The sequence below is a fragment of the Schistocerca nitens genome, chromosome 6, assembly GCF_023898315.1.
Source record: "Schistocerca nitens isolate TAMUIC-IGC-003100 chromosome 6, iqSchNite1.1, whole genome shotgun sequence".
NCBI lineage: Eukaryota > Metazoa > Arthropoda > Insecta > Orthoptera > Acrididae > Schistocerca > Schistocerca nitens.
Window position 1 is genome coordinate 217,474,063 of NC_064619.1, and position 23,848 is coordinate 217,497,910.

Consider the following 23,848-nt stretch of genomic DNA (forward strand, 5'->3'; position numbering starts at 1 on the left):
TTTTTTGAAGAAATACACATTGATACTCCAGTGTTGCAAACATTAATTGACCTTAAACAGGGGTAATACATAGCGAACATAGTAATTGTATAGAACAAGAAGAGGTACTTACAGTACCCACAGACATTTATTATCTGTCCCACATTTTGCTTACTTTTTCTTCAGGGCTTCATTCCTTTTGAAACTTTGAACAAATGCTGCTTTCACCAGTACTATCACTCAAGTGTTTTAAAGATATTTTGTAATATCCACAGTCTTTATAGTTTAAACACAACATATTTCCACACTCCAACAGTTTACTTTTTACACTCTTGTTCTCATGCCAAACAAATTTTTGGGAACATTCAAAATCCGTTATGATGTTAGGTATGTATTTTAGTGCTAAAGCACACTTGTCCTACTTATTGTTGCAAATGAAAGATAAAACTACTTTTTCACCACTTTCTCAAGGAACAACATACCGCAGCATCTTGGCGAGGTGGTTGTTGAGGTCTGAAATCTGGGTCTTCTTGTGGACAAACATCTATTAGTGTCCACTTTTCTAACAGTGCTTTCCAGTGTTGCTTTTCCTGGAGACTGCAGTGTGGATTCAGAACAATGCAGACCCAAAGGGCACCTGTAAGCAACAGAAAGGACAGCTCAGTTTCAATTATACATGGAAAAATGTATTCAAAAAATTTCCTTAAGCACACAAATTTGCTCACAATAATTCGCCTCTTCCTTACCTAGCTGATCCCAGAGCTGCCTGCATTTATCTGTCATAGGTGTCCCCTGGGTCTTCCAAAGCATCAGTCTTGGATCAGAAAGGAACTGTTCTGTGATGAGAGTTAGCATTCTTGCGCCATTTGAATCTCTAGCTCTCAGCATCTCTCTCACCTGGAACAATCAAGATCATTCAGGCACTTACATCTGCAAAATAGGAATGAGGTTTGGGGAGGGGGGGGGGGGGGGGTATAACTGGAGTCTAGATGCATTGGGTATTGCGGCTCCAGAAAGGGCAGTTAGAATAACTGTAAATATAAGTAAGTGTCAGTGATGTAAGAATTATTTCATTAAGTATAATTACTAGATGCATAAGCCATGTATGTTCTCAAGATAGTTCTGTTCATGAAAGAGAACACAGGAGATAGTGTAATGACTACAGACGTTCATCAATATAATACAGAATACACCTTAGATAATTATCACATGATACTGAACAACAAAAGAGCCTCAAATCACAATCCACTTGCTTCTGGAAGACATCTCTTTAACAGGTTTTCTGGAGATATATAGTAACTCCATGTAAATCTTTTTTGAGGGCAAATTAAAATTTTTATTAATTACAAGATGTTCACATTCACTTGAAGATTTCTGACCCTATTTTGTGTTGTATTATCTTTTACATTTATCAGTTCCAGAATATTATTGGTGGGAAATATTTATTTAAAGACATCTGAACTATAGTATTATACATATTTGTTTGTATTCATCATATTTGTAGTATGATTTTATTAACAAGTTAATGCTTACAAAAATGAGTACGTTCACAACTGTAAAGTTATTATTTGGAAATAAATATGGTGATTATTATTATTATTATTATTATTATTGAGCACACAGTTAACTTCTTTAATGAATTGATACATCACTTACAAGAATGACACAGTTTTATTCATAGAAAAAGCAAACACACATAACTACTGTGAAAACTGAAACTGCCTTAGTAGTATACTTGTGAAAAGTGTTTTGGACTACACTGCCATTGCCATGTAAGTTACTCAGTGTTTTTTATGTTGTTTGGAAGACTGTAAATTGTATGTTGCTCAATTTCCATGATATGTGAAGCAAACATTTTATGCAAAGTGAAAATTAAGACAATTCTTTGAAAATACTGACATGAATTCCAAACGATCTCATTATTTTCACATGCTATTCTATCTTCTTACATAGAACTGATGGAGAAAACTGGTGCTACTCACCTGCTACTTTTATCTATTACTTTCTACTGAACATTAATCACACTCCCTCAGGTTTCACTACAGGCCAGTCTAACAATTCACAGAGTAAATTTTTATTTATCACTTAGTGTAACTGTATTTTGATGTTAATATTGATGAACCTCGCAGCTGCTGTTATGTGTTTAATGCCCTACAGTATGTATACTGGGACAATTAAATATTAACTTATGTAACATTAACTACAGTAACTAACACTGCATATTGTTCACCAGGCAGGATACTTAGAAGACAATAATGATTCCTAAAAACTAGATGCCAGCTAATCATTCAGAAACTATTTACAAAACTATACACCAATTCATATTTAAATCTGGGTACAATAATTTACCTTTGCAAATAGTGAGTTTAGTTGCTTATTAGCATTGTAGTAGCTGCCTTGTGACAGGTAGGATTTCACCTGCTCACAAACTTGCTCCTCATCCAAGTGCCAGCTGTGATCATCATCTGCACTCGCTCCAGCTGTTGGGTCGGGCGCACCTACCAAACAAAGCAGTTGATGAACTCTCTGTTATGGTGATCTGCTCCTTTAATTACAAATGCACACTATACTGACAGTAATTCAATGAGCAGGAAAAGTTGTGTTCCATGAAAATTAATACAATTTTAATATGTCCATTTTACCCTGTGTGTTAGCTAGTTTCATGTTACATGGCTCACTTGCATGATAAATTGCAATGATGTGAAATGAGTCATTTTACATTCACATCACAAATTAAGTTGTAAATATGGTTACATGCAGAGCATTTATGCTACCCCCCCCCCCCCTCCACCTCCTGACCCTACTAAATATACAGATGTCAGGTAGAAATTTCTACCCACCACCTTTTACACATTACAATACTAGAAATTCTTCTGCAGAATAGAAGGTGTTGTCAAGGGGCAACTTTTTTTAGTTGGATTCCGAATTTTCCTTTGCTATCTGTCAGACATTTTATATCACTGGGTAAATGTTCAAAAATTTTAGTTGCAGTATTGTGCACCCATCTGTGTGCTGAAGACAACCTTAAGGTGGAGTGATGAATGTCATTTTTTCTTCTGGTATTGTAATTATGTACATCTTTGTTCATTTTGAACTGCAGTGCATTATTTGTATCTATGTTCATCAAGGAATAAATATACTGTAAAGCAGTAGTTAGAATGTCCAACTCTTTAAACAGATATTTTTTACATCTTTCTAAAGCTTTTTGTACTGTTGACCCTAAGATTCTACTAAATGCAAGCCAGAAGCATTAGGAATAAGGGGAGTAGTCAATGACTGGTGCCAATCGTAACTAGCAGATATGAGATAGGATACACGTTTATCAAATAAGTCTAAACTTTTACTAAAACAGTGGTCAGAAACAACATACATTAATACAGGCATTCCTGACAACAGCTGATAGTGTGTACACTGTTATGAAACAATATGTTTATAGAACATTTAAGGTGTGCAGCAACTGAGAGTGAGAAATGAATGAACAATGTAGCATTAGCCTTTTTCATTATTAAACAACTTATTTGGAAAACAGTATTTATCCTAGGAGTAAAACAAACGAGGTAGCACTATTTTAAACAGAGCAGCCTTGTATTCAGGAGAGTGGAGGATCCAACCATCCTGATTTAGGTTTTCTGTGACTTCCATAAATTTCTTCAGGCAAATGCCAGGATGGTTCCTACTATAAGGTCGTGGCTTACTACCTGTCACATCCTTGTCATACCAGACCTGTAAGTCTGTACATGTGAATTACTTTATTTTTGTTCTTAAATTGTAATATCCTGACATGTCCAGCATCCTTGTATAACATCTACAGATGAAAAAAACAACGCAGCAACTACTACTGCTGCTGCTGCTGCTGCTACTGCTACTACTACTACTACTACTACTACTACTACTACTAGATGTGTACAAGATGAACATGGGTGAATACCATGAATTATTCTTATAGCATGTTTTTGAGCAATGAAGACTCTTTCTTAAAGATGACTTACCAATAACATTATTCCATATGGTATTATTGAATAAAAATATGCAATGTATGTCAACATACTGATTTGCCTCTGCCCAAGATTTCCAATGATTCTAAGCTAAAATGTGGCTGAAGTAACATGTTTCAGGAGTTCTAAAATGCGTTTTTTCAAGTTTAAATTCTTATCAATATGGACACTTACAAATTTTAAAGTTTCCACCCTATTTATTATTTTTTTCACCATGTGTTACACTTATCACTGGGCTAAAGCCTTGAAATGTGCAGAATTAAATATGTTGTGTCTTTTTCCAATAGAGAGTGAGATCGTTCACACAAGACCAATGAATGATGTTGTTAAGAACATCATTTATCACATCTTCTGTTGCTGTATGTATGCTTGGATTGATTACAATACTAGTGTCATTCACAGAAAGAACTAATTTTTCCTGTTGGATATTAGATAGAGGATAGTATGCACACAGAGGAACAATGGCATACATAATATATTGCTAGGGAAAGACGAACGAATTACTTTTTCAAAGTAGTATCGTTTTTAGATCAATTCAATGCTTTAGAGTGAGCAGATTCTGTCTCTGAAGTCTGATCCTGCAAGACATATAAGTATCCTTCCATGGTTATTGTGACCTGTTCACTGTGTCCACAAAACAGTTACGAACTATAAATTTCTTTAAATGTACCGAGTATGGTGGCACAGTTGTTAGCATACTGGACTTTCATCAGGGTGGACGCAAATCATCATCCAGACATCAAGATTTAGGTTTCCCATGATTTCCCTGAATAATTTAACGTAAATGCAGGAATTTTTCCTTTAAAATGGGCATGGTCAATTTCCTTCGCCGTCCTTCTTTAATTTGAGCTTATATTCAGTCTCTAATGATCTTGTTGTCAACAGAACATTAAACCACAAATACCTTCCTTCCTTGTTAAGATTTGAAAGTACATACAATTAGTTAATTAGGTGTCTGCGTATTTCATCTCTCTCTCTCTCTCTCTCTCTCTCTCTCTCTCTCTCTCTCTCTCTCTCTCTCTCACACACACACACACACACACACACACACACACACACACACACACACACACACACACACACACACACACACACAAATGCCACTATCTGTCAAGCATTATATGATTTCAAGTGGGGTTTGAAGATGGGGAATTTGTTCTTTCATTATTGGATTTAGCAAACTTACTGTTGTTTTTAATCTGTGATTGATTATGGACAACAAACATAGAAAGACAGTAAAGGAACTGTGGGGTTGCTGTTTAATGAGATATCAGCAAGAGGGTCTAAAGTGCATGCCACATATTATTCTCTGTACACACCTCTGTGAAACAACATTTTCCTCTCCAATGAAGTGATGCCCAAGGGGCTGATGCCATGCCACATTAATGACTGTGGATGCCAAATATGGTAATCAGAGATGCTCCTAGAATTTGCACTTCAGATCCCACAGTTTTCCCATATTGAAGCAATTTTGTAGGCAGCCACATGGTCCTGAAGACTGGTCTCTTTCACAGTACAGACCTTTTCTCTCATACTACTTTCTTCCATTTAGTCCAAGAGACTTCTGCAATACTTCCAATTACTGTTTTACTCTTTGCAAGGCAACTATAGGAAGAATCCCTTTTGTAGCCTGCAAAACAGTGCCATAACTTACTGGTAGAGGAATTCAACGTTATCTTTAAGGTACAAGCCATCAGCTTCCTCCCATTTTTTGATAGCTGTTTAATTTCTGGCACAAAGTGGTGGATTAACATTCCATCCACAATACCAAATCGGCACTTGTAATCAGTTAAATTATAATGAAATGAATCTTCTTTTAGCTATCATTCAACAAATGCAGCACTCAATTTGCTAATTTTTCCTATAAATTTGTAAAATATGACATAATTATAATCTTTTAGCATGTGGTGATTAAAAACCTATGCCTCTTAGTTTTTTTTATTTACTGAATGAAAATCACTGATTTATTTGCGCAGTAATTTGTTTCGGCCTTGATCTACAGTCGTCCTCAATTCCAAAAACTAAATAAGACCTAGAGTGAACAATAAAATTATGGAAAGAGAAGACTGAAAGGATCACAAAATGTTGCACAATATGAAGTCTAGTCAGACAGAGGCCCATGCATTCTCACACTGCTTAATTTACATGAAAAAGTGTTTAGAAAATACATGCAAGAGAATAGTGCATGACAAATAATGTCATCTAGAAACATAATTGTAAAAGTAAACCAGTGACCTTTCTCATAATTCTTCATGTAAAATATACTGTAGGTCTTCGTCGTCATTTTGTCCTTGGACAACAGTAGCAGAAACAACTTGCAATCTTCAGGTCATTTCCAAATTATGCAGAAACAGCAAATAGAAGTGACATGTTGTGTGGCTAGGGCCTCCCATTGCGTAGACCAGTCGCCTGGTGGAAGTCTTTTGAGCTGACGCCACTTTGGCGAACAATGTTATGAGTTAGCAGCAGTTTTGATGTTTCCAGTGGCTATCATTCCAAGTGTGTGCCAATGAAATCAGTTTTTTCATAATTTTTTCCAATAAGAGGAATGAATAAGCATAAATCTGCACAATGTGATGTACATAAAAATAAAATCAGACAAAAAACTTTACCATAATTTCTGGGAAATGCAAATGTATTCTCCATAATCATCTCAAGTATTCATTGATATAACTAACAGGAGGAATGGTTGAGTCAGCTCAAGTGGGATTTTTGAACAAGCATCCTACTGCTCCATCTTGGCTCAATTTGCTTCCTGTCTCTTTGCACACATGAATGCCTTGACTCCCAACACAAAGTCCAAGAGAAAATTTCAAGTTGCTGTCTTGGGCTGTCTGTGATTTCAGGTAACAGAAATTTATGAGAACTAATTTGTCACCTAGTTAAAATGCATGATGGATGCTAAAATGTGTGATGTGATTACGTAAAACAGTAAAGGCAAAGATTTTCTTCGAATTTTCTACTTCTTTTGATAACGATTATTTTATTCACAACCAAATTAAGATTAATTTCCAAATATCTCTCATGAGTAGTACCCACTACACGCATGCAGCACAGCCTACTGTGTTTCAGTAACGTACAGTATTTAAAACATATACTATGTAGTAAATGTTAAAGACTAAAGTGTACATTTCAAGTTTCAAATTTATGTAATTCTCACCTGGAATCTGATTAATTTCAGATCTTTGTTGCAAAATCTCATCAGCCAATTTTTGAGCTGTGGGTAGTACTTCTGTGTGGTGTTCTGATATGAGATACTGAATGAATTTCTGCAACTGCTGACGATCCATCTGCAAAAGTGTTTCTGAAAAAAAAAAATTAAAAAATCTGTTAGTAATAATAATTATAATAACTAATTATAATAAAAGATGAAATAATCATCAAATTTTAACACTTAAAGCACAATACAGCCTATCATAGGGCAGCAGTTGTGATACTTGAAATGCCATTCAGTGGTTGAACACCCAATGTTCAGTTCCGAGGAAACTAAAGCATTACTGTTCAGGAGCAACAGAAGAGCAACATACAAGCACACCCAACAGAACTGAATGTAGTTCAAAGAGCAAAATTTCTTAGGGTTCATTGTATATCATTTCTCAATGTGAAAAGAATACATTGCTACCATGACTCACAGACAAGTGCTGTACTGTTATTTCATTTCTCCGAACATTAAGCCTCTAGTTACCAAATATGTTCTGTAAACGGTGTATTTTTCTTATTTTAATGGGTTAATGAGTTCTGGTGTTTATACTTGACAACACTCATATGATGGAAATAAAGCAAACTGGAAGAAATAGTGTCAAAATATTAGCTAATGTAAGAAGGAAAGACATTTGTAAGCAACCATTCAAAACATATAACAGGCTAGCATTCAACAGTTACATTCAACAGTTAGCAGATGTATGAAACAAAACAGTTAGTTCAGTCACAGTAGTACTGTAAAACTAAGATAAAAAAAAGTACACCCATAATCACCCTAAATGATATTTTGAACAACACAGTGCTTCACTAGGCATGGTTCTATTAGAGGTCGTGTGCCATTGCCTTCCTCTGATCTTTGAACTGACTTACACACCAGTTCTATGGGCCACAGACACACATATGCAACTTTTTTCCACCATATATTTCAAATGTCGTTTTCAATGCATGGTTAAACTACTCCTTTGGTTTAAAATTGAACATTTGTGTAGTGTATTTTATATACACTACAAGGGAAAAAATGGAAAATAAAGCTCCATGATGGAATTATCCAAATGGGGTGGAAATCTGTGAATGTGATGTACATGTACAGACAAACATGTATCCTCCCTTCCAAGAAATTAATGTGAGTTGCCCTTTGCTAACTCGGATGACAGGTATGCTCTTGGCCTGATCCATATTTCAGCTTTTGCAGCTGTTAGGTAAAAATAAATAAATAAAAAATATACTAGGCACTATCTGCAGCTAATTACTTGCTGTTATTGCAATAAATGTGGAAATAGTAAACCAATCTTTGTAACGTAATTACCCTGTAGTACTGTTCTTTTTTTTCCATTTAATGTCAGTTTTCACAATACGGAATTAAGCACATACCATTCCAAAAAGTATGTATTCTTAAAAATAGGACGGCGACACGCGCGGCAATCCATACCCTGTCTGCAATGAGGTCATTGTCATTTCATTGAGATGTCTGGGTCGAGGGGAATGTGGGGATTCTCTTGGTGGCAGGGTTTATCATGGTGGCCATGCAATCAACCGTGCCGTGGTCAGCCTGCGAGGTCGGAATACGTCACCCCACTTGTTGAGCGCGAAGAAGCGCCGTAACCTGTTAGACGGGAGGTTATTAATTGCTGCCGCTTTAAAGGCGGCCGCGCTCTACCGACAGCTCCCCTTTAAGCAGTTTTTAGCGGACAGGATCGATAGAATAAACGGTTGCTCGCTCGCCCGCTCCCACGCTGCAGTTGCCTCGCCGAACTCCACGCTATGATTCTAATTGAGGCACTCCACGTCACAACAAACAACCAACGATTCAAGCAGCGTACAAGTGTCAAGGTCACTAAGGAATCCCTCCTGTTCCAATCATAGTAAATCACTACTTATAGATTAGATTAGATTAGATTAGATTTACTTTCATTCCAATTGATCCGTAGTGAGGAGGTCCCCCAGGATGTGGAACATGTCAGAAAAACAACAATACATGACAAATATTTACAACTAAAACAAATACGCTAATGTACCATTCCACAGGTCCCAAGTGGAATGATCGTCATTTTTTAATGAACACTAAGAGTCATTTTACAAATGCTAATGCACTGAATTTAAAATAAAGTTTTTTATTTATTTATAAGGTAATACAACTACTGTAATACTTATTTACAACGAACACATTACTGCACTGAAATGGTGCAGAAGTTAGATTATACTAACACACACACGCACACACACACACACACACACACACACACACACACACACACACAAATTTTCAATGAAAACATTACTGCACTGAAATTGTGCAGAAGTTATGTTGTACTTATATACAAATCAGTTGGTTTTACTAAGAAATTCATCAATGGAGTAGAAGGAGTTGGCCACCAATAAATCCTTTAGGCTTCTCTTAAACTGAATTTCATTGGTTGTTAAGCTTTTTATGGCTGCTGGCAAGTTATTGAAAATGTGTGTTCCTCAATAATGCACACCTTTTTGTACAAGACTAAGTGACTTTCAATCCTTGTGAAGATTATTCTTATTTCTAGTATTGATTCCATGAATTGTTGGTTTGAAAAAGTGATACATTTTTAATGACAAATTTCATTAAGGAATAAATATATTGGGAAGCAGTAGTTAGTATCCCTAGTTCCCTAAACAGGCTTCTGCAGGATGTTCTTGAGTTCACACCACATATAACTCTCACTGCACGTTTTTGTGCCCGGAAAACTTTAGCTTGGCTTGATGAATTACCCCAAAAAATAATCCCATATGACATTATGGAATGAAAGTAAGCATAGTATGCCAGCTTTTTCATTTTTATATCCCCTATGTCTGACATAATTCGCATTGCAAACAGATATTTGTTAAGACGCTTCAGCAGTTTTGTGGTGTGCTCCTCCCAGTTGGATTTATTATCAAGCTGTAATCCCAAGAATTTAACACTGTCCATTTCTTCTATCTTCTTGTCATCGTATGTTAGACATATACTCTTGGGACACCCCTTACAAGTTCTGAACTGCATGTAGTGTGTTTTTTCAAAGTTTAGTGACAAAGAATTGGCTAGGAACCAGTGATTAATGTCCACAAATATTTTATTGGCTGATCTTTCTAAGACTACACTTGATTTGCTATTTATTGCAATGTTTGTATCATCGGCAAACAAAACAAACTTGGCATCTGGTAATGTTACTGATGAAAGGTCATTGATATACACAAGAAAAAGTAAGGGCCCCAAAATGGAACCTTGTGGGACCCCACGTGTAATTAGTTCCCAGCTGGATGATGCCTGATAGCTTGATACATGTCTCTTTCCTAATAACACCCTTTGTTTCCTGCCAGAGATATAAGATTTGAACCATTTTGCAGCATTTCCTGTTATACTATAATATTCTAGTTTACTTAAAAGGATATTGTGATTTACACAGTCAAATGCCTTTGACAGATATATATCAGTTGCCTTCAATTTTTTGTCTAATGAATTAAGCACATTTTCACAGTAAGTGTAGATAGCCTTCTCAATATCAGAACCTTCTAGAAATCCAAACTGTGACTTTGACAGTATGTTATTTGAGATAAGATGGTTATAAAGACGACTGTACATTACTTTTTCGAAAATTTTTGAGAATGCTGGCAACAGTGAAATTGGACGGAAATTTGATGCTATTTCTTTAGCTCCCTTCTTAAACAGTGGCTTAACTTCAGCATATTTCAGCCATTCAGGAAATACTCCACTAATAAACGACTGGTTACACAGATAGCTTAATATGTTACTTAGCTCAGAATCACATTCTTTGATTAACTTTGTTGATATTTCATCATACCCACTAGATGTTTCTGATTTCAAAGATTTTATGATGAACATTATTTCTGTTGGGGTAGTGAGGGTCAAATTCATATTATGGAAGTTACATGAAATGTCTGGTCTAAGGTAATCCATAGCAGCATCTACCGAACCTGACAACCGCATCTTTTCAGTAACAGTTATAAAATGTTTGTTAAAAAGTTCTGCAACACTATACACATCTGTCACCAATGTATCATTTACTCTTAATGCTATTTGTCCCTCTTCATGTCTGGTTCTACCGGTCTCCTCCTTCACTATATCCCATATTGTCTTTATTTTGTTATCTGATATGACTATCTTTTCCTTGTAATATATTTGCTTTGACATCCGTATTACAGTCTTTAATATTTTGCAGTATTTCTTGTAATGTGCTATAGCATCAACATTGGAAATGTTTCGGATTGACAGATACAGTTTTCTTTTTGTTTTACAAGATACCCCTGTTCCTCGAGTAATCCATGGCTTCTTTGTAGACTTTACACTAACCTTGGTAAGTTTTGGGGGAAAGCAGTGTTCGAATAAGGTAAGCACTTTATTACTCTGAGGAGTGTCCTAAAATAATCAATTTTTGGCTTACTGATTACTGTCTTGAGCTCAGATTTAACAGATTTTATATCCTGTTCAGTATTAACATTTAACAGAAGGAACTGCATGTCATGGTCTGAGAGGCCATTGACTATAAGTATTAACATTTAACAGAAGGAACTGCATGTCATGGTCTGAGAGGCCATTGACTATAATCAAATGTATTACTTTGTAACGTAGCTTGATGAAATTCCCAAAGCAGCGCACGAAGCGGTGGGAGGGGGGGGGGGGCGGGGCAGGGTGGGAGGGGGGGCGGGGCAGGGGGGCGGCTTTCAAGGAGCGGCAAATTTTGGGAGAAATTTTATTTTTTGGTTAAGTCTAAAAGATATGTTTCTGCTAAATTTTAATGATAATAATTGTGATATGTATGTAAAACAGATGCAATTAAGAAGCGATGTCATTCAATAAAATTAACGTACCGCCAAGCTGACATGGATATGAATGTAAATAAGTTATACAAAACTGCAACCAGTCACTTTTTTGAATAATTATGGTTTATTCCATGAACCGGTTTTCGAACCTTTTCAGGTTCATCTTCAGATGGTTTCAGGAAGTTACATCATTATTGCTAGCATAATGATGTAACTTTCGAAACGTAGTGTTTCGTCGCTTGTGACCGTTGGCATGGGACAACCCAGCAGCGAGGTCACGTCAAGTGTTCCTATTTGCTTTAGACTCCAGAGCCGACACGATGGGGCTAAGAAGCTACTGTCTCGCCAGATTGCGCTGCATTTTTTGTTTGCGATTCGTAAAATATGCTCGTTTTATACGTCGTAATTTATTTACAAGAAGTCTCTACGTGCCATAACAAAACAGGAAATTAACATACATATCGTCATCCATCTTTCGTTTGCCGTTAATCTGCGATGTAGATTGTTTGATGTTAATCTTTGACGTAAAATGGAGTTTCTTTGCAACACCGCAACATTGTGTCGTTGATGGTGATAAGTCCGTGCAGTTTTCCGCTGGTCAACAGAAAGGTCCGATCTTACTCGTCGGCTTTGACCCGTGACGTAAGCGTGTTGTGGTGTGTGACGTCATTACGGCGCGGAAAACCTAATACATGGTTTGATGTACTCTTGTTTAAAGAACATGTATACGTAATATGAAGCAATTTGATGAACATATTGATCTGTAGCGTAGCCCACTTGAGGTTAGGTTGGGAGTTTTTTTTTTGGAATGCGGCCGCGGCAGCGGCCGCCTATGATTCGAAAATATTGATTTGACACTAATGAAGCCTGTGGGGGGATGGGGGGGGCACTGCAGACTCCCCCCACCGCATAACGACATATTTAGTTTCTCCCCACCCAAAAACCCCCAATTTCCCACGCTTGTCCCGTTACAGTCATTAGGCTTTTTGTGAAACTTGTGTATTTCAGTGTTTACAATACGTATTCGATGTTTTTATATCCGCCATATTGGAATTGTTGTTTATGGTCGTTTCCGCGGTATTTGTGACGTCATGGGTCAAAGCCGACGGGTAAGATCGGACGCTTCTGTATTTCCATTAGTACCACCGAAAGATGAACGTAAACTCACACCACGTTTGATGACTGGGTGTTGTGTGATGTCCTTAGGTTATTTAGGTTTAAGTAGTTCTAAGTTCTAGGGGACTGATGACCATAGATGTTAAGTCCCATAGTGCTCAGAGCCATTTGAACCATTTCACAGCACGTTGCTTGTAGCTGCAGAAAATAAACAGTGCCAGCCAACGTACTATATTGAATAAAAACCATGTTAACTTAGTTACTTTTTCCATTGATCAGATTCACAATAAACGTTATGACATGGGATGTGTCAATAGTAAAAACATAACTAAATAAAAAATAAAACAATGGAAAATCCAGGATGGAATGTAACAATATTTTGAGAAGGAAAGTTGCTACTCACAATATAGCGGAGATTCTGAGTCGCAGATAGGCACATAAAAAAAATTTTCACACTTAAATCTTTCGGCCAATGGCCTTTGTCAACAACAGACGCACATACGGACACACACACGCAAACGCAACTCACACACACGACTGCAGTCTCAGGCAACTGAGACCACACCAGTCGCGTTTTTTCGGTTAACAACTATCTACCACTGGCAATTTACTTTAATAACTTTTCGTTTGTCTTTACCATACCTTTTATTATTTCCAAAATCGATCTATGCATTTCAACATCTGTCATTTTCAAAGGCTATAAAATGCCAAGCAAAACTGTTATCAGAAGATATGGAAATATGTTACATTTCACTGTTGATTAGAGACATAGCATAATGAGGAGAATATTGCTTTCTAGCTCTCCAGTGTTTTAGAAGTCATATAAAATTCTCAATCACGAGACGAAGTGCTTGGACTACGCCGCTCGGCGGCGCTGGGTACGTCGTCTACGCTGCACTTGTCTGCTTACAATTACATTCTCATAATAACATTGTATGAAACGATTTCATCAGTAAACAATTAATGGAAATTACATTGCAATGTTTTACAAAAAGTTATTTCGTTACAAAATGATGTGTAACAGATATTTTAAGGATCGAAAAATAATACATTGGAAGAGCAAGTTGAGTGGTGCCAGAGTGCACGAGGCTGTCTATTAGACTTGGCCACTGTTTCTATGTTTCGATACAGTGTATCGATACGTGGAACTGTTTCAGTGTTTCGGAACGGCTGTGGTTCACTGTTTCGAAACAGCGGTGTTTCATTCCGCTCTTGTCTCGATCTCGAGCCAGACACAGAAACTGTATCGTTGTTTCAAAATAAGGCTGTTTCAGTCCACCTGTGCTTGGAACGGACTGATTGTATCGAAACAGTGATGTTTCATTCCGCTCTGTGTCGGACGAGATTCGGGCTCGGCACAGGTACTGAAACACAGCATAACACTTCGTGAAACACTTTCAAGAGTGTCGAAATCTTTTTGACAAGCAATAGCATGAAGCTTAAGATGTCCGAAAATAAAGCTTCGTTTCTAGCTGACTATCCTATTCCGAAATGGCGTAACATCTGCTTTATAAACACTAACTAAACAATAAAACAACGCATACTATTCCCATTCAAAATAATAAATATGTAAAAATCATTCAGTTAAATTACAATTTTTTATAACATATTCTTCTCTGTTCATGTACTGTAATCATATTAAGAAACGCAAGTAAGCCTGCAACATTTTGAATAAAAAAGGCGTAGAGTGACAGTTATTAGACATATACATAAATTTGATGTATGTATAATTGCAAGCAATCTGTTTGACATATCACTGATAGTGTAATTGTGAACGGGAAGGACTAGGAAGCATGGTGAATGTATAGTAACGGTTCGAAACACCTTGAAAGACAAAATTTTTTTGTTATATTTTGTTATTTATTCGAATTATTTGGCGTTATTTGTGAGTCTATAGTGACTGTGCCTATTATCCTCAATGATTCCCTTTGTGTGCATGGAAAGAAGCAGGATGGGTATATTACCCATACTAATGGAATGTGGGAACCCCAGTAGCATATCCGTTGTTTCTGCAGTTTGCTCCCACCTCCAGTTCCGTTCGTGGTCTTCAGCTATGGCTGTCCTCAGCCAATTGAAAAGTATGAAAGTCACACGACACGAAAGCAGTGCATTTGCTGCAGGAAATACGAAACTGCCAAGACGCCTAAGTGATAGTTTCATACTTTCTGCGACATGATTAGTGCTCTCGCACCTCATTTGTGTTTATATCGACATACTTATACAGTAGACATTCAAGGTGATAAAATGTGTAGGTTTATTAGATTACAAAACACAAATTGTTTCACTGTTTCGAAACAGCGTATCGAAACATTACATTGTACTGTTTCATTTGTTTCGAAACAGTTACGTGTTTCAGTTTGCCCATCTCTACTGTCTATTGAAAAAAGAAAAAGCTTACGGCGTATAAATTTAACCGTTGTAAGTTTTCAGAAATGTGTTCCGTCAGAAGAAAGCAGTTGAAAACTCTGCCTAGAGCAGTGGTCGTTAAAACCTTTTTCCTCAGTAATCAATAGCAACATTGTAGTGCGGCGCCTCGGACCACATATATACCGGTCTCATTATTAACTGCAAGGGCACAATAAGTTAGCCGCCGCGCCCCTACCACTGATCGGTAAAAGTTCGGTACACTTCGTGTCGATTGTTGCCTGTTTCAGATTGCTGCTACCCTCAGCTACCCCAAAGCTGTGACACTAGTTTTATGACGAAGTATTGTGTTTCCTGTGTAAGCGGATTATTAATTGATTAGTAACAGTAATTATACTTATTTTTAAACGCGTTATGCAGTATGAGACACGATCGCAAATGTTTAGCCTGCTAAATGTTTTAAATGCAGTTTTTCTTCTAATTTTTATTGCCTTGTATTACATAGCCTTAATTAATTTAATGTTTCTTGCTACAAATACATTCACGAATCCATGTCAAAATTTATACCACGCACGTGATTTGTCAGAGCTAGACGACAAACAGTAAAACATTGTCCCTCTCACAGCCTCTAACATCGCAATGGCCGTGCTACTTAACTCTTCTGCGCCTCTGGTAAGCGGCCAGCTTTACTTAGCTCACGGCCGAATTCACCGATTAGAATGACGCACATCGTAAAATCTTATTGTCTCTGTATTTTTTTTTTTAACAGAGCTGGGAAATTTTTGAATTTGGCTGTTAGTTGATAGATGCATATTATAATAAAATACGATTGAGCACCGCGGACTACACGAGTACCCTGATCCGAGTAGCATGCGACTCGAATGTCGCAGTTTGACGACCACTGCTCTAGAGGGTGAAGGTAAGCGGCTGCTCCCTCCCTAGGCTGCGTTGCTTTTTTTTGTTTGTGATTCTTAAATTATGCTCGTTTCATGCATCGTTTTGACGTATTTAGAAGCCTATATTTACCACAACAAGACAGGCAATAAACATGCACAACATCATCCATCTTCTGTTTGCCTTTAATCTGCGATGTACAATATCTTTGACGGAAAATGCAATTTCATTGCAACGAAACCACAACATTGGTGTAGAATGATAACTTCGTCCAATTTTTCGCGTCATAATGCGGCACAGGTACTATTTTTCATGCATTGTAAGCAACATTTTATATAACTTTAGTTACATTATTTGCTTGCCATATCTGTAAATGCCGTGGCTGATTAGTACCAGAGCAAGACGCACGTAACCTCACGGTCCCCTCGCGTGCAGCTGCAAGAGACAGCCGGTGATACCAGAAAACGTATGAAATGCCTTCCATCTGATAATGGTTTCACCGTCGACCAAAAAACCATGTGACAGATTCAGAATTACAATTTTTAGGTTATATACTCCTCCTCAGCTGCATATTTTCCTTTATTAGATTAGTCCCGAGTGCAGCAGGCAACTCATCGAAAGAAATCACAGACACTCATAATTTGTAAAATTTCGAAGATTATACTCATCCTTTGTAAAAATTTGTAGAGAAATACCCGTAATTTTCTCGAGTTAACATTGGATTCCTATAATACTTACGTAGATATTGTTAGCATTTCATTTTCTTTTAAGTAATAACACACCCTTGTAGGAATACGTATCACAACTGTCTTCCACAACCGCACACAAAGATCTTGTTACAGTAAGTCAGTCGCATGCCCCAGCTCGGTCTATTCCCTACGTAGAGTGTAGCGAGAAATTTGTCGTCATGATAGCTTCGCGCAGCAGCCTCACGCTATAATCAGTGCTTTTCATTTTTATGAATAGATCGCTGTTTTTTTAATAGAAACACCTATTACACAAGAATCTTCGCAAATCACCTGTAGAGGAGACTGATTAATAAATTTGTATTGTGACACAGCTCTCAAAATACGAAGTTCTTTGAAAACCTTTCTGTAAGATGGTATAGAGCTAACACCATATATTATTATTAAACACAGTCCTGTATATTGAAAAATGTCACCCTTTTAGACAAGTTTCTACAAAAAAAATTATTCTGCGAGCTGTTAGTATTATTTTTAAATCCCTGAAGCTGCAGTCATATATGCTGTGTAATGTACGTGAACCAAAAATTTTTATTAATTCTGTGGTGTGAATTCCTCAATATGGTGTGAGTAATGGAGTAGGCTGTTAAATACCGAACGCATTTCTATTCTTTTATTCCATTGTTGACTATGTTTACTACGCCTTTTATGTAAAGTGTTGGGCTATATGTAGTGGGCCTTGTCAGATTTTAATGGTAGTACATTTTCTTGTAACATGTGGAAGTACATCCAAATATTTCTTTGCGACAATAGTTGCTACTTGTATCAACTGAAAAAATGCTAAATTTTACAACTTACGAAAATATATGTGTTAGGTCATTTACATATGTTAGAAACAACAAAAAATGCAAATTAGATCCTGTAGTACAATATAGTTATATGACTGCATCTAATCCAGAGTTCTTATTGCTCTATGATACCGACTGAAACTCTGAATTATGTAATACAGGCAAGTTGAAAACCATGCAAGTGCTGTGTCTACTATTCCACTTTTGCACTAAGATACCAAAATCCATATAATCTGAAGTCTCAGACAAGTCACAACAATACCCAGTGGCAATAATTTTTGTTCAGATGACAGTCTTCCTTCATGCAAGTGTATCAAGATTGTACTGAAATCGACCCTGCATGAGCAAGTTCTTGAGAATAGTGTCATTTTATGTCTTCCTCCGAATCACATTAATCTTGGTCGGTGTCAGATGTTTAGGAGAAGGGGTGAGAGGGAAATTATGAGAAATAGTCAATTAATTCGCCTTTTCGATTATTTAAATGAATTGGTTAAGGGGGGTAGGACGTCAAACGGGCCGACTTGGAGCAGGAGAGGCATCACAGGACATTTTAGTTTCCAATTCATAAAACTTTGTCAGCATCACCAGGAAGGATTCAGGATTCACACTCATTGCAGTGGAAGTTCGAAAACATAACAAAATAAATTTTTTTACGTGTGGAATTTCATCATTTTTTCACTTACTAATCGCTGCATTTGTTGCTATAGGTAGTCTTTTCTTCATAAGTTAAAGAGATTCTTCCATAAATTTTGCATAGCATACATACCATACTTACAGGTATATGAAACTCTAGAATTTATTTAAATTATGAAAAAACGAATGAGCTGTTATACACTCCTGGAAATGGAAAAAAGAACACATTGACACCGGTGTGTCAGACCCACCATACTTGCTCCGGACACTGCGAGAAGGCTGTACAAGCAATGATCACACGCACGGCACAGCGGGCACACCAGGAACCGCGGTGTTGGCCGTCGAATGGCGCTAGCTGCGCAGCATTTGTGCACCTCCGCCGTCAGTGTCAGCCAGTTTGCCGTGGCATACGGAGCTCCATCGCAGTCTTTAACACTGGTAGCATGCCGCGACAGCGTGGACGTGAACCGTATGTGCAGTTGACGGACTTTGAGCGAGGGCGTATAGTGGGCATGCGGGAGGCCGGGTGGACGTACCGCCGAATTGCTCAACACGTGGGGCGTGAGGTCTCCACAGTACATCGATGTTGTCGCCAGTGGTCGGCGGAAGGTGCACGTGCCCGTCGACCTGGGACCGGACCGCAGCGACGCACGGATGCACGCCAAGACCGTAGGATCCTACGCAGTGCCGTAGGGGACCGCACCGCCACTTCCCAGCAAATTAGGGACACTGTTGCTCCTGGGGTATCGGCGAGGACCATTCGCAACCGTCTCCATGAAGCTGGGCTACGGTCCCGCACACCGTTAGGCCGTCTTCCGCTCACGCCCCAACATCGTGCAGCCCGCCTCCAGTGGTGTCGCGACAGGCGTGAATGGAGGGACGAATGGAGACGTGTCGCCTTCAGTGATGAGAGTCGCTTCTGCCTTGGTGCCAATGATGGTCGTATGCGTGTTTGGCGCCGTGCAGGTGAGCACCACAATCAGGACTGCATACGACCGAGGCACACAGGGCCAACACCCGGCATCATGGTGTGGGGAGCGATCTCCTACACTGGCCGTACACCACTGGTGATCGTCGAGGGGACACTGAATAGTGCACGGTACATCCAAACCGTCATCGAACCCATCGTTCTACCATTCCTAGACCGGCAAGGGAACTTGCTGTTCCAACAGGACAATGCACGTCCGCATGTATCCCGTGCCACCCAACGTGCTCTAGAAGGTGTAAGTCAACTACCCTGGCCAGCAAGATCTCCGGATCTGTCCCCCATTGAGCATGTTTGGGACTGGATGAAGCGTCGTCTCACGCGGTCTGCACGTCCAGCACGAACGCTGGTCCAACTGAGGCGCCAGGTGGAAATGGCATGGCAAGCCGTTCCACAGGACTACATCCAGCATCTCTACGATCGTCTCCACGGGAGAATAGCAGCCTGCATTGCTGCGAAAGGTGGATATACACTGTACTAGTGCCGACATTGTGCATGCTCTGTTGCCTGTGTCTATGTGCCTGTGGTTCTGTCAGTGTGATCATGTGATGTATCTGACCCCAGGAATGTGTCAATAAAGTTTCCCCTTCCTGGGACAATGAATTCACGGTGTTCTTATTTCAATTTCCATGAGTGTATTTTAAACTTCATGTTTAGAAAAAACACAAATTTTTAGTTCATTACCTAAATTTTTTGAAGAAAAGTGTACCTATAGCATCAAATGCTGCCATTAGTAAGTGAAACAAATGATGAAATTTCACATGTAAAAAAATTACTTCGTTATGTTTTCGAACTTCCACTGCTATGAGTGTGAATTCTGGATCCTTCCTGGTCATGCTGACAAAGTTTTATGAATTTATTGTAAAATTATAGGCAGTGGAAATTAAAATGTCCTGTGGTGCCTCTCCTACTCCAAGTCTGCCCGTTTGACGTCCTACCTCCCTTAATTGATATGTTTCCTCTTTATTTTTAGATCAATTAGCAATACCCCAAAAATTATTTTTATGCTTAAAAGGTTTGTTCAGCAAAAAATAGAGCGATGCTATCACTCTCATATTTCTCTTTTTGTAACTGTCGTAAGTTAACTAACATAAGTTGAAAATGGAGCCGCTTTAAGCGACGGCCTATAATCGTTCACAGTGCTAACACTCTGCAGTTATCAACATTCTGAAATGTTATCAGCATTTTTTTTTATTTTTAATGGAAATGTATACCTATTTAACATTTATTACTAAAGCTAATTGGTTTTAACACAGATACTGTAGAAATATGCGTACAAGCACCAAAAGTGAACCGAGGATCATTAATGTATGTAACGTTTCTCCACTGAGTCTTGAATGGGAAACTGTTGTTGTGTCTCATTCGTTAGCAACCAGTCTTTCAGAATGCACGGAGGAAGCCAGTTTCATTGGCTTTCTGAATTGCAGAAAGACGATTTTCACTTGATTACAAATAATTGTAAATAGAGTCGAACAAGAGACTAAATCCTGGCTGTCTGCTGTTACTGTAGTAGACCTGTGCGTCTTTGTATTACAATTGATGTCTCATGTACGGTCCACAAATCATATTTTGCAGTAAATGGTGACTGTACATTTGATTCTTCGACTTCGGCTACTTCCTGTGTATTCTTGGTCTAAACAGGGATTTTTAACGCGCTAACGACAGTAGTTAACTGCCAAGGGATCTTGAAAATGGCGCCGCTTGAAGCGAGGGTCTAACAATCTGGAATTCTCAACATTCTTAAAACATCTTGGGTATTGTTCTTGCAGATTCTCTTCGATACATTTTCATTCTGGTGTCGAAATGTTTGTGTCCATTAACATTCTTGACAACAAATAAATTGTATTACTCTGCTTCACGTTATGTAATTGTCAGCAGAGATTACTTCGGTTACTTGGTGTAACGGCTGCAAAAGTGTAATGGCTTCTTTTTTACCTGGAATTCCGTAACTACTGATGATGATGGACCTTCAGGCTGTTTCAGCAAAACAGTGCTCGTTATATTTCAGAAAGATATGAATGTTGAAGGATTGAAAATGTCGAGTTCCATCTTGTGGGGCAATGGTGAATGAGCTGACGAATTTCACCTACTCATTTTCCAGCAAACGTTTGAATTTTGGCAAAGCTCATATTAAGCATTGACACTTTGCTTTATATACGTTACTACTCGACACGCTAAATAGGAGCCGATGTTGGCAGCGATCAAGATGGTTAGAATAATATAACAGCTCCTTGGAGCAATCGTAAGCAAGACACAGTCGACAAGAAATGCCCCGACTTTACACGATGAGTAGGCCTACTAAGGGCACTGGAATTAATTTCTGTAATCAAGCAGAAGACAGCAAGGCAATACTCAACAGCGTTTAAAACAAAAAATGGGAAAATTGGAAAAATTAATCGTAAGATTAATTAATTGACGTAAAATAAATATAGGTGCGCCTGTAATCGATTACAAGAATAATTACAATTAATCGATTAATTCCTATTAATTGTCCGTCCCCACGAGGCGCGAGAGAGAAAGAGAGAGAGAGAGAGAGAGAAATATATGTACTTCACAGGTTTCGAGGAGGCTGGTATGTACATCTTTTTCAGAATAGAAGAGAGAGTTTCGCCCAGTCTAAAAGCTATTTCTCTTGTATGATTCCTGTACAATCAGCACCGTCTGAAATGGGTATCACGTAATTGCCTTAAACGTAACCATACTTCTCGGTATCAAAGCAGCACCCCAAACGTAAACATACTTGGTACTGCCACAGCTTCCAACACGGAAATGTTATTCTATTTTGAACAATAAAACACTGTCCTAGTTAATGTTTTTCTTTACTAATTAACATAACATGTTTCGGACCCGTTTCCATTAACAGGTAGTAAATTATGTTGTCATTTCGACGGCAAGAGTCTGTGCTGATGCATCATTCTCTCTGTCTCTTCTACCGTATTACTCATTGTAGTACATGTGGTGTGAAGAAAAAAGAGGTAACAACCAACCCGCCATTAAATCTGTTTCCTGGTGACTGATAACTTGAGTTGAAAACAACTCGCCTTAGTTAAAAAGTAAACAGACTAATCTTAGCTTTTCATTGTTCGTAAAAGAACCACGTTGATAGTAACAAATATAAATTTACTTTTGCGATTACGACATCGTGGACACGGAAGATTACTCACGCATCACATCAGTCACCGTAAAACCTTATTAGAATTCTATGAAGTAGGTCCCTTGATTATAGATTGCAGCAGCTGTTTTCAGTACGGAAACGGCACGTCTGCCCTTTCCACTTTTTTCCATTCCTCATAATTAGCAACAGCATTTAGATGAATAGCACGAGTGTAAACCGTGGTGAAGGATATGAAATTGTGCATTTGTTCGTTTTAATGTGCGCAGAAACAAGCATCTTTTTCGCGTAAATAGTGTTTTAGAACCTCTGACATAGGAATAGTATTCTTCGCTGAGCAAAAGGCATGCTCTTTGTATCTATAGGAGTAGTTAATGATTTAATGGACTCGGCATAAAAAAATTCACACCAAAGCAGCTCTCCCGCGCTCACTCTCTCTCTCGTTCGCTATGTTTACATGTGGCTCCCAAAACCGGATTTCGTAAACACTCAAAAATCAAGTTCCCAAAATCCTGCTCCAACTGCCGGTTTTGCACATACACAAGTGATTTTCGCTCCCATGTAAACGCGCAACCGTTTTTGATACGCTGTTTGGGTGTCAGGTTACGCCTTGTGTAAAAAAATTTCGGCTAGTATGGACGGAGCGACTTTTTATAGAGTGAAGGAGACATAGCAATATTAGACTGAGCAAGAATCTGCCTACACCTCTAATATTTAATTGAACAAAACTAGTGATTCAGTTGATTAAATCAGAATCTGGAACCGCTGTTTTCCGGACAACATATTTGACCGGGGTAGGAAATTCGCATGAGGTCTTAACATGTAAACACGTCATGTGAAAAATGGTTTGCTAAATTCGTCGGCAATGGCTGTTGATAACATGCTTTTGCATAGTTAAGAATTCGGTTTTTCATCAGTGAAAATTATCATTTCTTTTCGAATACTGATTCATAGTCAGTTGTAACGTATCTAACATGTTAGGAAAGAAAAAAAAATGTAACAGCCATTTCGATCTAATAACGAAGACCCATAACGACGCTAGACTGCAATAGACTTTTAACTTTTTTAAAAAAAAAGGATTTATAAGGAATGTAAAAAACTCCGCAAAGACTTTAAAACTACCAGTTTCTCGCATTGATCAGTACTCTACAGTTAGTTAACAAAATCAACCGCAAGAACAGAAAGCGAGAATGTGGAAAAGAATATTTAGCAGTAGAAAGAAAAAGCAATTCGTAATTCGCCGCCCATGA

At 38.1% G+C, this 23,848-nt stretch overlaps 1 protein-coding gene across 1 annotated transcript in view; it reads right to left on the reverse strand.

Moving 5' to 3' along the window:
* LOC126263289 (zinc finger SWIM domain-containing protein 5-like) overlaps window positions 1-23,848 on the reverse strand; it is a 134,463-nt gene that overhangs the window by 19,242 nt on the left and 91,373 nt on the right. Inside the window, exons 4-7 of the mRNA XM_049960375.1 lie at window positions 7,135-7,278; window positions 2,329-2,477; window positions 726-876; window positions 465-616 (exon numbers count right to left, since the gene is read on the reverse strand). Of these exons, the coding sequence (XP_049816332.1) occupies window positions 465-616; window positions 726-876; window positions 2,329-2,477; window positions 7,135-7,278 (596 nt within the window). The remainder of the gene's footprint in view (window positions 1-464; window positions 617-725; window positions 877-2,328; window positions 2,478-7,134; window positions 7,279-23,848) is intronic.